General features: G+C 46.0%; 2 protein-coding genes and 1 long non-coding RNA gene across 6 annotated transcripts in view; 1 reads left to right on the top strand and 2 right to left on the bottom strand.

Annotated features, from left to right (window-relative positions):
- Positions 1-6,203, bottom strand: part of FNTB (farnesyltransferase, CAAX box, beta) — a 76,284-nt gene extending 70,081 nt beyond the window's left edge. The window contains exon 1 of the mRNA XM_047794511.1: positions 5,854-6,203. Coding sequence (XP_047650467.1) covers positions 5,854-5,997 — 144 coding nt within the window. The 5' untranslated portion in view covers positions 5,998-6,203. The remainder of the gene's footprint in view (positions 1-5,853) is intronic.
- Positions 6,204-9,273: 3,070 nt separating this feature from the next.
- Positions 9,274-19,661, bottom strand: part of LOC125134934 (uncharacterized) — a 12,603-nt gene continuing 2,215 nt past the window's right edge. For 2 of the 3 annotated variants that reach the window (XR_007136873.1, XR_007136871.1), the window contains 3 exons: positions 15,709-15,842; positions 11,265-11,371; positions 9,274-9,654 (listed from right to left, as the gene is read on the bottom strand). This is a non-coding gene — a long non-coding RNA (uncharacterized LOC125134934). The remainder of the gene's footprint in view (positions 9,655-11,264; positions 11,372-15,708; positions 15,843-19,661) is intronic. The other variant, XR_007136872.1, reaches the window with a different exon arrangement.
- RAB15 (RAB15, member RAS oncogene family) overlaps positions 19,061-19,661 on the top strand; it is a 23,128-nt gene continuing 22,527 nt past the window's right edge. Inside the window, exon 1 of one of the 2 annotated variants that reach the window (XM_047794514.1) lies at positions 19,061-19,448. In XM_047794514.1, coding sequence (XP_047650470.1) covers positions 19,325-19,448 — 124 coding nt within the window. In that variant the 5' untranslated portion in view covers positions 19,061-19,324. The remainder of the gene's footprint in view (positions 19,449-19,661) is intronic. The other variant, XM_047794513.1, reaches the window with a different exon arrangement.

Here is a 19,661-nt window from a genome sequence, read left to right as displayed (position 1 = left end):
CAAGGATTCTTCCTTAAAAAAAAAACGATCCCTTAGAAAAAGCAAGTCACTTTATAAGAAACCCTTACAAAGTACTCTTGCTGTGGGGATTTCTTTCAAATCTTTATTTTGAATACAAAGCACCAGTTGGAGTTGACACAGCCATCTAAAGCAACCTCAGTCAAGGTCTGGTTTTGGCTGCCTCCAGAAGTCGGGTAATGGAATCAATGAAAACAGACTAATTCAACACAGATTCAATTCCTGGGAATAAGAACTCACACTTCCATGTGTAAACTGCCACTGCAAACCCTTTTAAAGATCACTTTAAAAGGTAATAAAGAGGTTGTGAAGATCAAAGATATGCACCAACTAAACATACTGTAAAAGAATTCCACTTGGAACTTGTGATAAAATATTCAATGATAATATCTTCCCATATTCAAAAGGGATAGTATCTCAAGAAACTGAAAGTGTGGTCTGGAAAGACATATTCACTGATTCAAGACATAGCTCCAGTGATAATAAAAACACTAAGGTCAAAGATGGAGGTGAAGAGTTTGAAGGCAAATGTTTTATGAATATGAGAAGAAAAAAACAATATTTATATGTTATTATGATTTTAGGTATTTGGCTTGTTTACATATATATATACATATATATATTGCTTTTTAACTTTTGCCTTTTTTTTTTTTTTTTTTTAAGGGCTGCACCCATGGCATATGGAGATTCCCAGGCTAGGGGTCAAAGTGGAGCTTCCAGCCACAGCCATGCCAGACCCAAGCTCGGTCTGCGACCCACACCACAGCTCACAACAACACCAGATCTTTAACCCACTAAGCAGGGCCAGGGATCGAACCAGCATCCTTGTGGATACTAGTTGGGTTTGTTACTGCTGAGCCACAATAGGAACTCCCTGGGGGACTTTTTAATGGGCAAAATTGGGAAATTCTGCTATTTGCACTTTCTTATAGTTGGACAACATTGTATATGCTGAATTTAGTAACATAAACTTGATTCACATAGCTGGCCTACTGACCACCTAACAAGCAGAGCTTTGGTCAGAAACATAAAAAAGGAGTTAGTTTGACCATATATAGGGACTTGTTCCACCTCCACTTCATAATCTGTCAGAGACTAGGACCTAAAACGAGTCAACAGCAGGAGTTCAGGAATCATTCCTGGATCCCCAACATTCCTTCCTCCAAGATCTGTAGTGTCACAAAACCTGTTACGTGCAGCCAGCTCTTCAGCCTGGCTCTCCATGCCACCCCACCCTCCCACCCCCACCCATCCACCCATCCAGCTGACCTAATTCCCTACCACAGCCAACCCAGTAAGTCTTCCCTCTGAATGGCTCTTCCCACTGCAATGGCTGCCTCCACTAATCTATTCTTTACAGCCCAACCTCGGTCCCACATCCTCCAAGTTGTCCTGACTGCCTCAGTCCACAAGAGATCAGCTTCCACTGCCTGAAATTCTCATGCAATGCAGTTATGATTTAGTACTTCATTACTAGTACTAATAGCTCTTATAAGACATTGCTAGTACTTATAGCTCTTATAAGAAATTCTGTGATTACGTCAGGCATATTGTTTTTCCCTCTAAAAGAAAACAATTTTGACTAAGCCTAACAATTCCATCTTTTTTGTTTGTTTTGTCTTTTGGCCGTTTCTTGGGCCACTCCCATGGCATATGGAGGTTCCCAGGCTAGGGGTCTAATTGGAGCTGCAGCCGCCGGTCACGCCACAGCCACAGCAATGCCGTATCTGCCACCTACACCACAGCTTATGGCAACAGCGGATCATTAACACACTGAGCAAGGATCTAACCCGCAACCTCATGGTTCCTAGTTGGATTCGTTAACCACTGCGCCACAAACGGGAACTCTAAGACCAACAATTCTAGATTCCCCTCAGAGTTGACTGTCACTTGACTGAATGTTGTCTGAGGACATCATGCCATCTCCAGTGGAGAGTGCCTTTGTCCCTGTTCAAGGGCAACCTAAAAGAAAACCACAGAGAATAGCAGAGCATTTGCAATGGGGTGACTGCACATGGCACATAAAAAGGAAGACAACCACTAATAACACAAATAATACAATAACACTTTGCTTTCTGCAGTCATAAAAGGGTCTCGGAACATCAAATTCATCAGCTTACCAAGAAACAAAAGAGTGTGTCGAGACAGAGGCCTTCCAAAGATACCCAGGATCTCACCACTCCTCATTACCTCCTCTACCACAGCCCTGAGCAAGGCTGCTATTACATGTCACCTGCAGTACTGAGCCGCCACCTAACTGGTTTCCCCGTACCCACGCTGGCCTCCTCACAACCTACTCTCCACAGTGACATAAATGAGCCTGTTAAGCTCAACAGATTGTGTCAAAACCCTCCAGCCGTGGATCGGTTTGACTCCTGGTAGGAAACATATGGCAGATGCAAAGTGGGTGATCTGAGGAAAGTTAATAACACAGGTTAGCAACACAGGGGTACTTCCTCCTCTCCAAGACCTGAAGGTGTGAAGAGAAGGAATGGACAAGGAGACAGCTCCATGAAGAAGGCACCTGATAGGAGATGTGACCTGAAGTCTAGAGCTGCTCGAGCCCACAGTCCTGCAGGAAGGGAATACACATGTGAATCTCATCCTTCCCCCTCTCTCCGCTCTCAATATTCCCCAAGGCCAGAGGCAACCAGAAGCTAGAAAGCAAGATTGCCAGTCAATGCAGGTCCACCTCCTGGGCACATCTACAGAGCAGGGTGGAGTGGAAGCCCACTGTGGCTCAGCAGGTTAAGAACCTGACATAATGTCAGGATTATGTGAGGATGCAGGTTCGATCCCTGGTCTCAAAAGTGGGTTAAGAATTCAGCATTGTCGCAAGCTGTGGCAGAGGTCGCAGATGCAGCTCAGATTCAGTGTTGCTGTGGCTGTGGTGTATGTAGGCTGTCAGCTGCAGCTCTGACTGATACCCAGCCAGGGAACTTCCATATGCTGCAGGTGAGACCGTAAAAAAAAAAAAGAGGGGTGGAGTGAATCCATCCGGGGGAATAAGTGAAAGCCACTCAGCCAGATGGCTTCCCAACTCGATCAGAGTATCTGAAAGAATAAGATCCAGCCTGATTTCCTATTCTGGTTGCTAACCTCACAATTCACAGTGGCTCTCCACCCACCAGGCACACCCCTGCCTCAGGTCCTTTGTCTGCCGGAATGCTTTCCCCCCCACATCCACACAGGTCTTGTTTCCTCATCTGCTTCAGGTCTCAGCTAAAACATCACATCAGCAGAGGCTTCCCTTACCACCTTATATCAAAACCTCCCCTGCTCCCACCCCACCCATGCCTGGCACATTCCATCTTTATTTTTCTCCACAGCACTCCGCTCTAACACTAAGATAGATAGATAGATAGATAGATAGATAGATAGACAGACAGACAGACAGACAGACAGACAGATTAGATTTTTTTCCCCTTTTTTAATTGACTGCCTTCCTGGCCTAGAACAAAAGCTTCATAAAGGCATCAACTTGGCCTCTTTTGTTCACTCCCTTATGCCCAGTGCCTAGAACAGTGCCTGGCACAAAGAAAGCACTCAAGTGTTTGTTGGGTGAATGCAAATGAGTGAATGGAACAGAAGAACCAAGAGCTAAGGACTCTTTCCACTGTTTAAAGGTTTAACTATTACCAAATCACTGTTAAACAAATGAATAGCATCCTGATAATCAGGAAGCCTATGACAAGCATTTGTTTTTACTGGCAATGGCACAAAATTGAGCTGTCGGTAAATCCCTCAGAAGAAAAAGAATTTTCAGTCAGAACCAAAAGAATAACGGCAGTGTCTTCTGTAAACAACTCCTAGCAAGGTTGTTTTTTCTTATGATTATATCATCATTAACCTACAAACCGAGTACTCCTCTAAGCCTCAGTCTTCTCATCTGGAAAATGTGTAAGGATTGAATGATACAATGTATGCAGAGCATTTACTGGGTATGGAACCCAAAAAATGGAGACTATAATGATAATTACAACACTGAGGCAGCCATGAGGATTAGATACTATATTATCTTCCTATGATATGGAACTGTTTATCCTAGACTTTTAAAATATGAGCTGGAATAATGATATGGACAAGAAACACAAGATGCTCTACCATCTACCACATAGTTGGGCCTAGATTTGAAAGACATCCTACAGCACCAATGTTCCATATCAGAACCTAGTTTCCACACCTGGCCCAGACCTTGGGCAACTCTTTTGCAGATCAGCACCTTGTTGCATCCTTTTCTCCATGGCTTATTATACCTAAGCACTTAGAATATAAGTCTTTCCCTGATAGGAACTAACCAAGGGCATTCAACGGAAAAAGAACAAAAAAAGTACTGCACGTAAAAAAAAAAAAAAAAAAGAGCAGATGCGTAAAGCTCTTTGTAATGCTCCTGTTCTTGACTTGCCCCTCTAATCATGGAAGTTTCTGTTCCAGTCTATAAATTAGCTCAACTTCTGATTCCCTGTTCTCCACTAACATCTTATCTATCCATAGCCTTATGTGCTAGGTCCATTCTGTTAGCTACATAAGAGGTGATCCCATAGTCTTAGGAAGGATAAAAAGAAAAAGGCTTGAACTGAATCAACTCAACAACCCATCACTTAGGAATATCACAAAGATCCTGTGGCCTTTTCACTGATGGGAGATTTCTTTGCAATCTTTTGCAAAAGACTTTTGTGGAAGGACACATTGGTGGGCAAACTAACCTGGGAAACTAGAATCAAAGGGTAAGTTTCCTTTCTACCCTAAAACCCACGAAGCTTAAATCTCCAGTTAAAATATTCCCTCTGCTACTATGTGCATAAGTGTATATTCAAGCCCTTGTTTTTGTTATCATAGTCATAATTATACAATATAATAATTATCATTACTAATTTTGCCAAAATCAAGGCCTCCAATCTCAGGTATAAAAATCAAAGCAGGTCCCTCCAAGATTAAATCTGGAGACTGATGTAACTATGAGGTCTTATTTTAGGAAGCAGCCTGATGCTTATTTGTTAGTGCTAAAAAGAATCCTTCTGATCACTTCCCCTAAAGACAGATGGGTAAGCACTTCTACAGTAACTAACTTGGGAACAATTTCAACTGGGGAACAAAAATAAAGTTCACTACTCACTCCCCAAACACGTTTCAGTGATAGGCTCCATCTACTTCGAGGCCTCAGTGAATGGCAAGTAGTCCAAAATTCATACTCTTTATTACAGCACTTTCCAAACTTTATTGTTTTCCTGTTTGTCTTCTTCACCAGGCTGTGGGATGCTCACGATCGGGTCTGTTTTATTTCTTTCTATTTCCAGCGCTCAGCATTGTGTCCAACACATTGCTGGTGCTCAAATGACTGACTGCTAAAACGCCCAGCCACGAGGCAGGCCTCAAACATGGCACTGTGGGTCAGAAATTAAAAAGACCATGGAATGGCATGTCTGCAGTCTGGCCGCTTTTTTTTCCCCTCCAGGTCCCAAAACTATGCGTTGAGTGGGGAAAGTGCACTATCCATCCTCCAAATGCCGGGCAGAATGGAGTGGGCTGTCCGACCCGCTCGGGCTGCTTCAGTCCTTCACAGAACAACATTCTGTCCGCTCCCTAAAGCAGAGGGGACCCAGGAACAGTCCTCTACCTCCAACCTCGACAACGACCCCTCCCCAACCTGACCCCACAAACACTCCACTACCCTGCCCAAGCCTGGGCGCCCGGAGCTTTCCAGAGGGGAGGAGCCGCAGTGCACTGTGGGAGCTGTAGTTCCCCGATGAGTTCCACGCCGGGGCTGCCCTGAGGACAGCACTCCCGCTCCCAGAAGCCCCCGCGCGGGCGCCTCGCCCAGTCAAGCCACCTCACCTGTTCAATGGACGTGACTGTTTCCACCGAGTCGTCCTGCAACCGCTCTCGCGCGTGCTCGGGCCTCAGACTGTACAGCGGCTCTGACCAGACAGGGGAGGAAGATGGAGGGCAATAGTAGGTGAAGGAACTCGGAGAAGCCATGATCAGGAAAGCAGCGGGCGGTGTATAGGACTCAGCTTCGTCAAACAACAACGCGCATTGAAACTCGAGCGGGCTAAGGCGCTACGGGAAGCGGATAGAGTCAAAAGATTTTGAACGCGAATCGCTCTTGCCACCTACACGTCTCCAGTGAGTGAGTCACTGGGATGCTTCCGCCCCCCATTGGGCAGAGGAGCTGCTGCAAGAGGCTCCGTTTCTTGGCGCGCGAGAAAGGATGTGTACATCGGAATTTAATTTCACTTTCAACATTCTGCTTATTCTCACGTAATTGTTATGTTGGTAGTTCGGGTGCCCAAGAACCCAATGACTGTAACTTTAAAAGCCTTTCTGACAGCTCTCCTGATTGCCTCAGTCATGCAATTAGGAATAGAATTATTGTGCGCCTTTGCGTACGTGATAACAGTCCGGGAGACGCCAGAAGCTTCTCCAAAAAGGACATGCTATGTCAGTACTCAGTGATGGAGGGAAGGGGCACTGTAATTCTCTCCTATCCCGTTGAGGGTGATAGTGCAGTACCAGGAAATAAAATGCAGTAGAAGGAACAAGTGTAAGTGAAACAACCAAGAAAGTATTCACTCATTTATTCAGAAATTTTTTTTTTCCTTTTTAGCGCTACACCGAAGGCAGGCGTATGGAGGTTCCCAGGCTAGGGGTGGAATCTGAGCTACCTCTGCCGGCCTGCACCACAGCTACAGGAACGCGGGATCCGAGCTGAGTCGGCTACCTACACCACAGCTCAGGGCAATGCCAGATCCTTAACCCACTGAGCAAGGCCAGGGATTGAACCCACATCCTCTTGGATGCTAGTGGAATTCGTTTCTGTTGTGCCGCTAAGGGAACTCCCCATTCAGCAAGTTTTAATAGAGCACCTACTACATGTCAGGCTCCAGGAATATAAAAGTGAACAAACAAGATCCTTGCCCGTGGGAAACTTATAGTCTAGTGGAATTGATAAAATTAAGTGAATGAACACAATAAATACATGAAGATTTGTGATAAATTGTATGAAGGAAAACAACAGGGTCTATGAGAGAAATTAAAGGAGGAGGGGACTAATTAGATTGGGTGGTGAGGCCAAGCCTCCCTGCGACATGTAAGCGGTGACCTGGAGGATGATAAGGAGCCATCCATGTGAACATCCTGGGGAAGAGCCTCATAAAAGGAAAAAACAGCAAGTTTGAGAGAATATTCCACAAATACACTCGTGTGTTTGTATTAATTCTGATATCTAATAATGGAAAATAATATGATAAAAAGGATGTGCATATATATATATATATGAAATACATATGAATGAAAAAGTATATATATATATATAATAGATATATGATTGGGTCACTATACAGCCGAAACTGACTCAACACTGTAAATCAGCTGTACCCTAATAAAAAATAAATTTTAAAAAATCACCACTGGGGAGTTCCCGGCGTGGCGCATCGGAAATGAATCTTACTAGGAACCATGAGGTTGCGGGTTTGATCCTTGGCCTTGCTCAGTGGGTTGAGGATCCAGCGTTGCCATGAGCTGTGGTGTAGGTCGCAGACACAGCTTGGCTCAGATCCTGCACTGCTGTGGCTGTGGCGTAGGCCAGCAGCTGTAACTCCAATTGGACCCCTAGCCAGGGAATTTCCATATGCCACAGGTGCGGCCCTACAAAGACAAAAGAAAGACAAAAAAAAATTATATATGTATATATATATATATATATATATATATGATATTTAATCTGAAGGGGTTCTAATAAAAGAAATTCCTTTTGAGTGGGGTTAATCATCAGATATGCCTCCATTAAATTGTTGAAATTGTGATTTTTAGGAAAACCCTGCTACCTTTGGACAAGCAATAGAAGAGAACCTCTTTCAGGGACCACATCAAAAGGACTACGCCAAAATTATATCAAGGGGTTAAAATATTTAGAGTCGGGGTGGGGGTTCGAGGAATGGGAGAATATAAGATGATAACAGACTTTCCAGATATACTTGGACACAAGCTCAACTTTCTGCCAGAGTATTTTATTCTGTTCCCACTCAATTCCATGTCACATGTCTAGGACCCAGAGAACCATGGTGTGATATTTCACAACCAGCCATTCCCCTGTTCTCAGTCTCTGGTGTCTAAGGAAGAGGCTGGGATGGCCTAAGGCCTCAGGTAGAGAAACACCATCACCATATCCATTTTAGAAATACTGTTGCTGCATTAATTCCTGGAGGTGCCAGAATATTTCTAAATCTGAGAATAAGCAGGACTGTGTGGGTTAGGATCACAGATATGGCTGCACAACATGAAATGGTCTCATTCTTCCCTCTGTATTGGCATTTTTTTCTGTTTTGAAAAAAAAATTATCTGTTAAGGTCTGGTCATATGTAAGAATTGCACTTTTTTTTTTTTTTGTAAAGGGTTGCTCTGCCGGCTAGAAATTGAAACTGAGCTACTGAAAGAGTAGCTGGAACAGTTTTGTAACAAATTATTACATCTGTTCCAGGTGCACCTAAAACAACTGCAAACTGCATTCAGGAAACAGAAAGCTAGTTCTGAGCTCCTCCACAGTGAGATGGGGAAGATGTTAATAGGGGCATGGCAAGAGTCTCCTGCAGGATAATGTCTGTTCATGTGCTGGGCACTGAACTGAGCACTGAGGAGACGCTGGTGAACAAACCAGACACATTTCTCAGCCCTTAACGGATTTCATGATTTACCAGAAGAAGCAGACATTACAGAATTGACCACTTTATTGCAGTTGAGGAAAATGGCATGAGGGAGAAAGAAGCACAGGGCATTGTGAGATTGCAGGGGAGACAGAGTAGTCTGGAAGACCATGAGGAAATAAGTTAACTTGCCTGAGATGAAAGGACATCCCAGGCAGAGGAAACTCAGTGACAACAAAATCAAGTGAAACAAGGAATGGAAAATATAAGGAGTTTATACTCTATGTAGCATCAAGAAGATTTTTCAGCCTTGGATAAGCAGCAGCCCACCAGTCGTCCTTCTTCCAAAATGACTCATTCAAGAAGCAGAATGTGGAATTCCTGTCGTGGCTCAGTGGTTAACGAATCCAACTAGGAACCATGAGGTTGCAGGTTCGATCCCTGACCTTGCTCAGTGGGTTAAGGATCCGGCTTTGCCGTGAGCTGTGGTGTAGGTTGCAGACTCGGCTCGGATCCCGCGTTGCTGTGGTTATAGTGTAAGCCAGAGGCTACAGCTCCGACTCGACCCCAGCCTGGGAACCTCCATGTGCCACAGGAACAGCCCTAGAAAAGCCAAAAAAAAAAAAAAAAAAAAAAAAAGAAGCAGAATGTACCTAAATATTGGCGGTGTTGTAGAGAATGATGTATTTACAGGAGAAAGTCTCAGTAATAATAATTAATAGCACCTGCAGCTTGGACTGCAAATGGTTTGGGTTTATTTACACAAATATATGATTTTTCCTAAGTTAATACGTGAGCTTTTAATTGCTTCTCTATAAAAGAATATAAAATGTGTGCAGGGATATTTTGTACTTTTTTTTCCCTTGTCTTTTTAGGATGGCATCCATGACATATGGAAGTTCCCAGGCTAGGGGTGGAATCGGAGCTACAGCTGCCAGCCTACACCACAGCCACAGCAACGTCAAATCCAAGCTCTGCTCTTTTGTACTTCTATCTAGAGCAAGAAGAAAAAAAGAAAAAGAAAAAAAAAGTCTAAATCAACCACTAGAGGGCGCTCCTGACCCTAACCCTAGAGTAGCTTCTAGGGTAAGCTTTAAAACTGCTCTCCCTGCCTTACACAAGTCTATATTATAGGTCAGCATGAATTGTTTCTTTTAATATCTTGCACATTTATGTAATAATACATATTTTGGAAAGTTTGGAAAATGTAAAGAATTCATCTTTATCCTGCTAGGGAGTTAATTTCCTCCCTCACAATTCTCCACCAGCATCTCCTACTCTGCTTTCCCTGCCCCTGTCCCTCCTGCTTCCTGGATGCAGTGGTTACCCTCCTCTTACCTGGGTCCAATCCCTCCCTCTCTCCTCAGGCCCAGCAATTCTCCTTTGCCTCTCCTACCACATCAAATTGTTTCTGTACTTGATTTTGCCCATCATCCATGAACAGGCTATTTCTCCCTTCTTAGGGGAAAAAGACATTTTTTTTTTTACTTGCTTGAGTCTACTTGTCTTTCAGCTACCTTCCCCTTTCCTCATTTCCTCTCTACTAGTGACTCCAGTTCCTCTCCTCCAACTATCTCTCTCTCTCACTTTTTTTTTTTTTTGTCTTTTTAAGGACGAACCGTTGGCATATGAAAGTTCTCAGGCTGGGGTCAAATCAGACCTGCAGCTACTGGCCTACACCACAGCCACAGCAACACCGGACCCAAGTCACATCTGTGACCTGTGCCGCAGCTTGAGGCAACACTGAGTAAGGTCAGGGATTGAACCCGCATCCTCATGTCAGGTTCATTACTGCTGAGTCACAACAGGAACTCCTAAATATGTCTTGAAACCATTTCAATCTGGCTTCCCCCTCAGGTCTTATCAAGTCCTTTTTGAAAAAAAATTTTTTTTTCTTTTTTTGGCTACCCCATGGCATACAGAATCCCTAGGCTAGGGATCATATCTGAGCCCCACCTGCAATAACTCTGGATCCTTAACCCACTGTGCCAGACTGGGGGTTGAACCTGTGTTTCAGAGCTTGAGAGACATTCCTGTTGCGCCACAGCAGGAATTCCCCTGTTAAACTTGGAATTGCTAAATCCAAGGGCCGGTCTCAGTCATCATCATCTGACTTCCTAGCGGTATGTGACACAGCTGAATAGTCTCTTCTCTTTGAAATACCTTCTTCTTGTAAGGTCCTCTAGCACTGGCCTTTGCTATTTCTTCATCTCCCTCACACTTTAACTTTGGAGCCCTTCCAGGTTGTCTGTCTACTATCACTCACCTGTGAGCTTAGGCAGTCTCTGTGTTTCAAATACCACCCGCAGATTGAAAACCCTCTCATTTAATCTCCAACCTGGATCTCTCTCCTGAACACATATCTCACATTCTATCTGCATTTTCGTTTAGGTAACTAAGAGCTGTCTTAGTGTGGTAAGTGTGTCCACAACAGAGCTGCTGGTTTCCCTTCCAAACCCCTGCCCTCAGCCTTCCCCCCTCAGTTACAGTGACTCCATCCTCTCACTTTCCTCTAAGTACTGTGGAGCCATCTCTGAAGTCTCTCTTCGTCTCACGCCCCGTAAACCTTGTTGAAAACAGATCCAGAACCCGACCCCTGCTTACCAATTCCGCTGCTGAGGTCCTGATCCAAGCCACCACCATCTGTCACTTGGATTCTTACACTCATCTCTTAACTGTGCTTCCTGTTTCCACTCTTCTCCTAATACAAACTCAAAAGCCAGACGAAATTTTCAGTGTCAGCAAATGAACCCTTCACTTGAAGCCCTCTTTTCTTTTCTTTTCTTTCTTTTTGTCTTTTCTAGGGCCGCTCCCACGGCATGTGGAGGTTCCCAGGCTAGGGGTCTACTTGGAGCTGTAGCCACCGGCCTACACTAGAGCCACAGCAACATGGAATCCGAGCCGCGTCTGCAACCTACACCACCGCTCACAGCAATGCCAGATCCTTAACCCACTGAGCAAGGCCAGGGATCGAACCCGCAATCTCATGGTTCCTAGTCAGATTCGTTAACTACTGAGTCACCACAGGAACTCCTTTACTCAAATTTTAATACTCTGTCCAGGAGTTCCCGTGGTGACGCAGCAGAAGTGAGTCCGACTAGTATCTGTGAGGATGTGGGTTTGACTCCAGGCCTTGCTCAGTCGGTTAAGGATCCGGCGTTGCCGTGAGCTGCGGTGTAGGTTGCAGACGCGGCTTGGATCCCACATTGCTGTGGCTGTGATGTAGGCTGGAGGCTACAGCTCCGATTCGACCCCTAGCCTGGGAACCTCCATATGCCCCAGGTGTGGCCCTAAAAAGACAAAAAAAAAAAAAAATACTCTGTCCACTCTCCTCCTTTCTTTTTCTCAACAGAATTTATCACCAGCTGATGGACTTTATATTTTATGTATTTATTTTATTTACTGTCTGTTTTCTTCCCACTAGACTGTAAGCTCTCAGGGCAGGGATTTTTGTACTTTTCATTGTTTATTCTCTGGCACATAATAGGTACTAAGTTAAATGGTTTGAATGATTTCCAGTCACTGTAATAAACATTTGAGTGCTTGTAACATACTGTAGAAAATGATGACAATGAACATAATCCTAGCCTTATCCTTCAGGAGCTCACTAGCTAATAAATACAGAAAATAAACATAAATAAATATAAAGGATGTACACAAAATATAACATAAAATAATATGTAAATAGCTATAAACATAAAATAAGGCGCAATACACACAAAATGCAATGGGAGAATAGGGAAAGGAGTAATTCATTCTAATCTAATAATTTAATATATACTAAAGGTGTTTAGCAATAATATTTTCAATAGAGAGTTCCTCCCATGGCACAGTGGATTAAGAATCCAACTTCAGTGGCTCAGGTCGCTGCAGAGGCAAGGGTTTGATCCCCGGCTCAGTGCAGCAGGTTAAAGGATCTGGCATTGCCACAGCTGCAGTGTAGGTCACAGCTGTGGCTCAATTCAATTCCTGGCCCAAGAACTTCCATATACTGTGAGTGCAGCCATAAAAAAATTATATTAAAAAATACATATTTTCTATAGAGCAAATATTCTTCGATAAAGATTTTAAAATTTTATTTTATTTACTTATTAATTTTGGCCACACTCATGGTGTCGGTCACGGCATGTGGAAGTTCCCACGCCAGCAAGTGAACCAAGCCACACAGTAGTGACAAAGCCGAATCCTTAACTGCTAGGCCACCAGGGAACTCCCAAGATTTTTAAAGAATTACTTTAGAAGGTGGAAATTGTGACATTCTATTTTTTATTCTTATGTCCTGTAGCAATACAATATATACAAATATTGAATCATTTTGTTGTGCACCTGAAACTCATATAATGTTATATGTCAATTATACTTCAATTAAAAAAAGGAAGGGGAGTTCCCATTGTGGCGCAGTGGTTGACAAATCCAACTGGGAACCATCAGGTTTTGGGTTTGATCCCTGGGCTTGTTCAGTGGGTTAAGGATCCCGCGTTGTCGTGAGCTGTGGTGTAGGTCGCAGACGTGGCTCAGATCCCGAGTTGCTGTGGCTTTGGTGTAGGCCGGTAGCTACAGCTCCGACTGGACCCCTAGCCTGGGAACCTCCATATGCCGCAAGAGCGGCCCAAGAAAACGGCAAAAAGACCGAAAAAAAAAAGGAAGGAAGGGAGGGAGGGAGGAAGAGATCATCCTGTTCCCAGCATCTTGCTTCTTGCTTTCTTCAACTAACGACGATTCCATTCACCATGACATGTCAGCCCACCTCCCTCCTCCTGGTTCTTTCTAACTTCTGCCAGGTCTCTAATTCATCCTAGATTTTCCATCAGCATCAGCATCACCCCAGCAGACACCTGCACCTACTCCTCTGTGAAATTTCAAAAGTGGAGGCTGAGGGAGAAAAATTTTTTTTCAAATCACTCCAAAAAGAGCAGCTTTTGGAATGCAATGATGTTATGGTGCAGAGAATAACAATGAGCTTCTCAGAAATCAATATATCATCAACTACACTTACCTGCATTATTTCATTGTGTCAAATATCAATATAAAATTAATCAATTATATATTATTAATCATTACATAGACTCTACTACTAAAAACCTGTACAAAAGTATTGACTTTCCATCCTGTTTGGGATTTATTATGGTGGAAACTATTTTACCAGCACATAAAAAATTGAAGCCAGTTGAAAGAGCATTGTTCATACTGAGAAATCGGAAATGATTCTAAAAACTGTTGAGAGTCAGTGCCAGAAGTGTATACTCCAGCGCCTAACAGTGACTCACGACCTAGCCTGTGCCTTTAAAAATACAGGTTCTCTGGGGCATCAGTGCAGACTTACCGAATCAGAATCTCTGGGACAGAGTCCCAGGCATGTGCATTTTTTAAATACTCCAGAGCCATGCTGATACACAGGTTGGGTTGGGAGCCACTTTGATCCTTCTTTTTTTTTTCTTTTTTTTTTTTTTTGGTCTTTTTGTCTTTTTGCCTTTTCGCCTTTTCTAGGGCCGCTCCCACAGCATATGGAGATTCCCAGGCTAGGAGTCGAATCGGAGCTGTAGCCGCCGGCCTACACCAGAGCCACAGCAATGCGGGATCCGAGCCGTGTCTGCAACCTACACCACAGTTCACAGCAACGCCGGATCCTTAACCCACTGAGCAAGGCCAGGGATCAAACCCACAACCTCATGGTTCCTAGTCGGATTCATTAACCACTGAGCTATGACGGGAACTCCTGATCCTTCTTTTTATGTAGCAGACATGCTGGCTGTTCACTAGAGTTCTGCTCCCCTTCCACAGGGGAAGTTGCAGCTGGGAAGTGACAGCTCAGCCCAGAGCACCCCCCCCACACCCGCCCCTTGCATGCAGGCAGGGCCTTCGGACGGAGTTCTGGCCAATGGAACACAAGCAAAAGTGATGTCCATCACTTCCCGGCCTGCCCCTTTAAAACCTTCTACTCACCCTCTATTTCCTCTCCTCCCCTCTTTGGTAGCAGAGAGCCCTCCCTAGGCTGTTAAAATTGAGATTTTTAACCTTTCTAGGGAAGACCTAGAAAGGTAAAAAAATCTCAATAAAGAGATCTTGGGGAGTTCCCACCGTGGCACAGTGGTTAACGAATCCAACTAGGAACCATGAGGTTGCAGGTTCAATCCCTGGCCTTGCTCAATGGGTTAAGGATCTGGCGTTGCCTTGAGCTGTGGTGTAGGTCGCAGATGTGGCTCGGATCCTGTGTTGCTGTGGCTCTGGCGTAGGCTGGCAGCTACAGCTCCGATTCGACCCCTAGCCTGGGAATCTCCATATGCCGCGGGAGCGGCCCAAGAAATGGCAAAAAAAAAAAAAAAAAAAAGACAAAAAAAAAGAGATCTTGGGAGTTCCTGCTGTGGCACAGTGGGTTAATGATCTGGCTTGTCTCTGTGGAGGCCCAGCCCCTTGCAGTGGGTTAAGGATCCAGCATAGCCCCAGCTGTGGGATCTCAGCTCTGGCTTGGCTCGGGCTCGATTCCTGGTCCAGGAACTTCTGAATTTCCATTTGCCTCGGTGGCGGCTGAAAAAGAAAAGAAAAAAAAAAAAAAGAACAAAGAACCTGGAGTTCCCATGATGGTTCAGTGGAAACGAACCTGACTAGCATCCATGAGCATGTAGGTTTGATCCCTGGCCTTGCTCAGTGGGTTAAGGATCTGGTGTTGTTGTGAGCTATGGTATAGGTTGTGGACATGGCTCAGATCTGGCATTGCTGTGGCTGTAGTATAGGCCAGAGGAGAGACTATAGCTCCAATTTGACTCCTAGCCTGGGAACCTCCATGTGCCATGGGTGGGGCCCTAAAAAAACAAAACAAAAACAAAAACAAAAAAGAGAGAGAGAGAGAGAGAGAGGAATCTTTAGGGTTTTACTCCACTGGGCAAACGGTAAAGATTCAAAATGATTTTCTGGACAAATGTTGTGACCTCTTCCAAATGTGTATTATTCGCACTCCTTTCAAACAGCCTTTTTGAAGTTTGCTAACTTATGACTACAGGATCAACTCTTCCCACTCCAGTTGAGTGTCCCAAAGTTTCATTTTCCCTACCTGAGTGTCACTGAGCCCCTCCTCCTCTGCTGTCTTCAAGGCAGCCTCAGACGGTGGTTAGGTATAAAGGCATATGTCTCTGCCAGCTCACCCTCTCCACTTTTTCCTTGTCATTTCAGAGTCTCTTTGTTTCTCTATTTATGAGACAGAAAAAAAGAAAAAAAAAGGATGTAAATGAAAGACAGTACTGAGATAATGGGGTGGAGCAGGATAGGGGAGTCTGTTTCTCCTAATCCTGAGATAAGGCAGAAACGCCTATTTCTGAGCACAGTATTAATAGTCACCCAGAGGAGTTCCTGTCGTGGCTCAGTGGTTAACGAATCCGACTAGGAACCATGAGGTTGCAGGTTTAATCCCTGGCCTACCTCAATGGGTTAAGGATCCAACATTGCTGTGAACTGTGGTGTAGGTCGCAGACTCGGCTTGGATCTGGGGTTGCTGTGGCTGTGGCTATGGCCGGCAGCTGCAGCTCTGGTTAGACCCCTAGCCTGGGAACCTCCATATGCAGGAGCAGCCCTAGAAAAGGCAAAAAGACAAAAAACAAAAAAAACAAAACAAACAAAAAAAAACAGTCACCCAGAGTTGGAAACTGAGTGAGAGTATATAGGAAGCATAAAGTTTTGCTAACGAGAAGTCCCATGGTCCAGCTGTATTGAGTCCTGTCAGTGGGTTGCCTATTGGCGCATCTCTCCAGTTAATTCCTCTGTTGTTATAGCAGATCCACAGTGGTGCCTTGCTGGCTTTTAAATAGGGAGCATGCTCAGTGTGGCTGGGCTGGGGGTGGCGGGGAGTAGTGCAGGCACTTGTCTTCCTGGTCAAAGAATCTATAGAACATACTTAAGATACTGATTCTCAGAGGTTTCTTGTGGGAGAGACATCCAGCAACCATTCCTTGAATATCTCGAAGCTCTACCAAAGTCTGCCCCAGTTCAAGTCGACCCCCACTGTGGAGAATGCCAAAATGTCTCACTGAGTGACCACGGTAAAGTGATGGAATTAAGTATTTTCTTTGCAAAGAACGTGGTTGAAGCAAAGTTTGTGGTCTCCTCTAGTATATGGGGTTCTTTTGCTAACACTGTCCTAAAATCTCAGCTCCATCTCAGAGTGTGTACATGTGTGCACATGTGCAAACACACACACAGAGGAAAGAGAACATCTCTATGATTGCTCTGAAAGTAGCTGAGTCAGGACAAAAAAAACTAGAAGCTTGGGCTTCTAGACTATTCTGGGTTTTCTTCTTTCTTTTTTTTATTTTTATTTTATTTTTAATTTTTATTTATTTTTTGTCTCTTTGCCTTTTCTGGGGCTGCTCCCGCGGCATATGGAGATTCCCAGGCTAGGGGTCCAATCCGAGCTGTAGCCACCGGCCTACACCACAGCCACAGCAACACGGGATCCGAGCCATGTCTGCAACCTACACCACAGTTCACGGCAATGCCAGATCCTTAACCCACTTAGCAAGGCCAGGGATGGAACCTGCAACCTCATGGTTCCTAGTCGGATTGATTCGTTAACCACTGAGCCACGATGGGAACTCCATCTTCTTTCTTTTTTTAAAAAGCAATGCAAGCTACTGAATTTGAGGTCAGCCTCATATGATGAAATCTCTTCCATTTTTAATAAGTCTGAACATTGGTTTCCCTGGATTTGTTCAGGAAACCTTGCTCCCTTTCCTGTCTTATCTAAGGAAAGCCATTTCCTTCAAAGTGAAGTTTCTTCTTGGACTAGGGACTTACTTCAGGTGGCATCTTCTTTTCTGTTCCCCCTGACACAAGTAAGTGAAGAGCCACTAATGGTCCCAATTAGGGGGCCTGTGGAGGGTATTGACCATTACAGCGCTGATCAATGGGAAGGCAGCTGCAGTGCCCCAAGGGGGTCAGGCTTGGCTGAACCTGCACTCCGAGCATGTGAGGTGTTGCAGATGAAAGTCACAGAAGGGCAGCAGGAGTTCCTTGAAAACATCCCTGACCATTCGTGGGATACACTTACCACCCACATATGCATAGGGAAACCACTGCAGGGTGATTTCTGTCCCTCAGTATTTACTGAGTACTGGGGTTCGGTAATATGCTCAATTGCACAGCAGGTGAATGGAAGAAATGGGACCGACCTCAAGTTGGCCCAACTCTGGAGCCCACCGCACACACCTGAAACCTAGTGTAAATCCCATGAAGAGAAACACACCTGGAAATCCTAATGGTATCCACGGGATTGGTTTTCTTAGCTTTTAAGGCCATCAAAGTAACTGTCAGGTTCAGGATTTTTTTTCCCCCCTCTTTATTATAAATTTATACACTGTGCCAGAAATATAGCTCTTTAAGCCAAGTAAATGGACTTTCTGCTTTCCCTGACCTGCTACTGAAAAATACATTCTCTATCCAATACACAGCCTGAAAACAATCAAACATACGCACTTTTCCATCACTTTTTAAAGATCTAATGGGCTAGGCTTGATCTCCCTTAATGCTCATTCTCAGGAATAGGCAATTTTCTAGACTCCAGAGAGCATTTACTTGCCTCTGTCTGGTGCTAACACATTGAGGGGTAGTAAATTAGGTCTTGAAAGAGGCCCATTCATTCCTTGGTGCCACTGGTGAGCACCAGTGCCTAGTGGGCTGTGAAGTAATGTGTTGGTTTCCTGAACACCGACCCTAAGCAGCTTAGACCCCAAACAGAGTCTTGCCTGCACAGTACTTTGAAAGGATTGTGCATTTATAAATGCTTTTATGATCATCTATCTTTCCAGCCAGGTGAAGGAGGTCAGCAGACATTTCCCCTGTTTAAAGAAAAGCTGGGACAGAGGAGAGGCGATTGGAGGGAGGCCGCAGTCACACAAGGTTATGGAGAAGCCAAATGGCAGAGAGGGAGATTTCTAGCAATACTCTGGAGGCTTCCTGGAGACCGAGGCTCCAAGAGTAGATGGCTGTTTGAATCCAGACCCAGATCAAGGCCATGCAAACAGGGGTGAGCCCAGGTGAGGGCCAGGCACTGCCCTCCGCCCCCAGCGGGCTTCCGCAGGGGCGGCATGCTCCTCTGGCGCGGAGTTAGCAGGGCCAGGTTGGGATGGGATTTGGGGAGAAGTAAGGAGATCTGAAAGCTGCGTTTGGTAGAGGTGGGCTGGGTGGGAGCTCGTCCCCGCTCCCCTCCCCCCCGCCCCCATTCAAAAGGTCTGCAGGAAAACAAAAACATTGCCCAACCCTGACCTCTCCTTCCTAGGTCCCAGGTCCAGGCTCAGAGCGGGTGGGCGGGGGGTCAGGCCCCAGCTTGGGCCGTGCACGCCGGGCGGGGAGCGCGCGCGAGTCGCCCCCGCCCCTGCCGAGGGGTCGCCTCCCGGCGCGCGCTCCCCGCCCCCTCTCCGGGCGGCGGCGGCGGCGCAGGGGAAGGGGCGGGCGGGGGCCCAGCTCTCTCCTCCCACCGCGCTCCCGCCGCTCCACGCTTCCAGGCACAGAGCAAGCGGCGGCAAGGCGGCGCGGGCCGGCCCGGCTTCCTTCTCGCCGCCGGCGCCGTTCCCGGACGGGCACGCGCCGCGATGGCCTCGGCGGAGCGGGGCTGAGCCCGCCGCCCGCCCGCCCGCGGACCCGCAGCCCCGCAGCCCCCGGCCGCCTCCGGCCCAGCCATGGCGAAGCAGTACGATGTGCTGTTCCGGCTGCTGCTGATCGGGGACTCCGGGGTGGGCAAGACCTGCTTGCTTTGCCGCTTCACCGACAACGAGTTCCACTCTTCGCACATCTCCACCATCGGTAAGGGGCGGTGGCCCGGGGCGCCCCACCCTCCCGTCGCCGCCTCCTGTCCGGGCGGCTCCTGCCCCTTCCCCTGCCCGGGAGCGATGGTCCGCCCCTCCGGCTAGAGGCGGTGGCGCCGGAGGCGAGGGTGGGCGAGGGGATAAATCCCCGGGTGAGGGACCGCGGCTGGGGACTTAAGCCTGTGTTCCTGGAGGTGACCGGCTCCCTGCT

This window comes from Phacochoerus africanus, chromosome 9 (assembly GCF_016906955.1).
Source record: "Phacochoerus africanus isolate WHEZ1 chromosome 9, ROS_Pafr_v1, whole genome shotgun sequence".
NCBI classification, from domain to species: domain Eukaryota; kingdom Metazoa; phylum Chordata; class Mammalia; order Artiodactyla; family Suidae; genus Phacochoerus; species Phacochoerus africanus.
The sequence above is the reverse complement of the archived record's forward strand: the minus strand, read 5'-3'. Positions and strand labels throughout refer to the sequence as shown.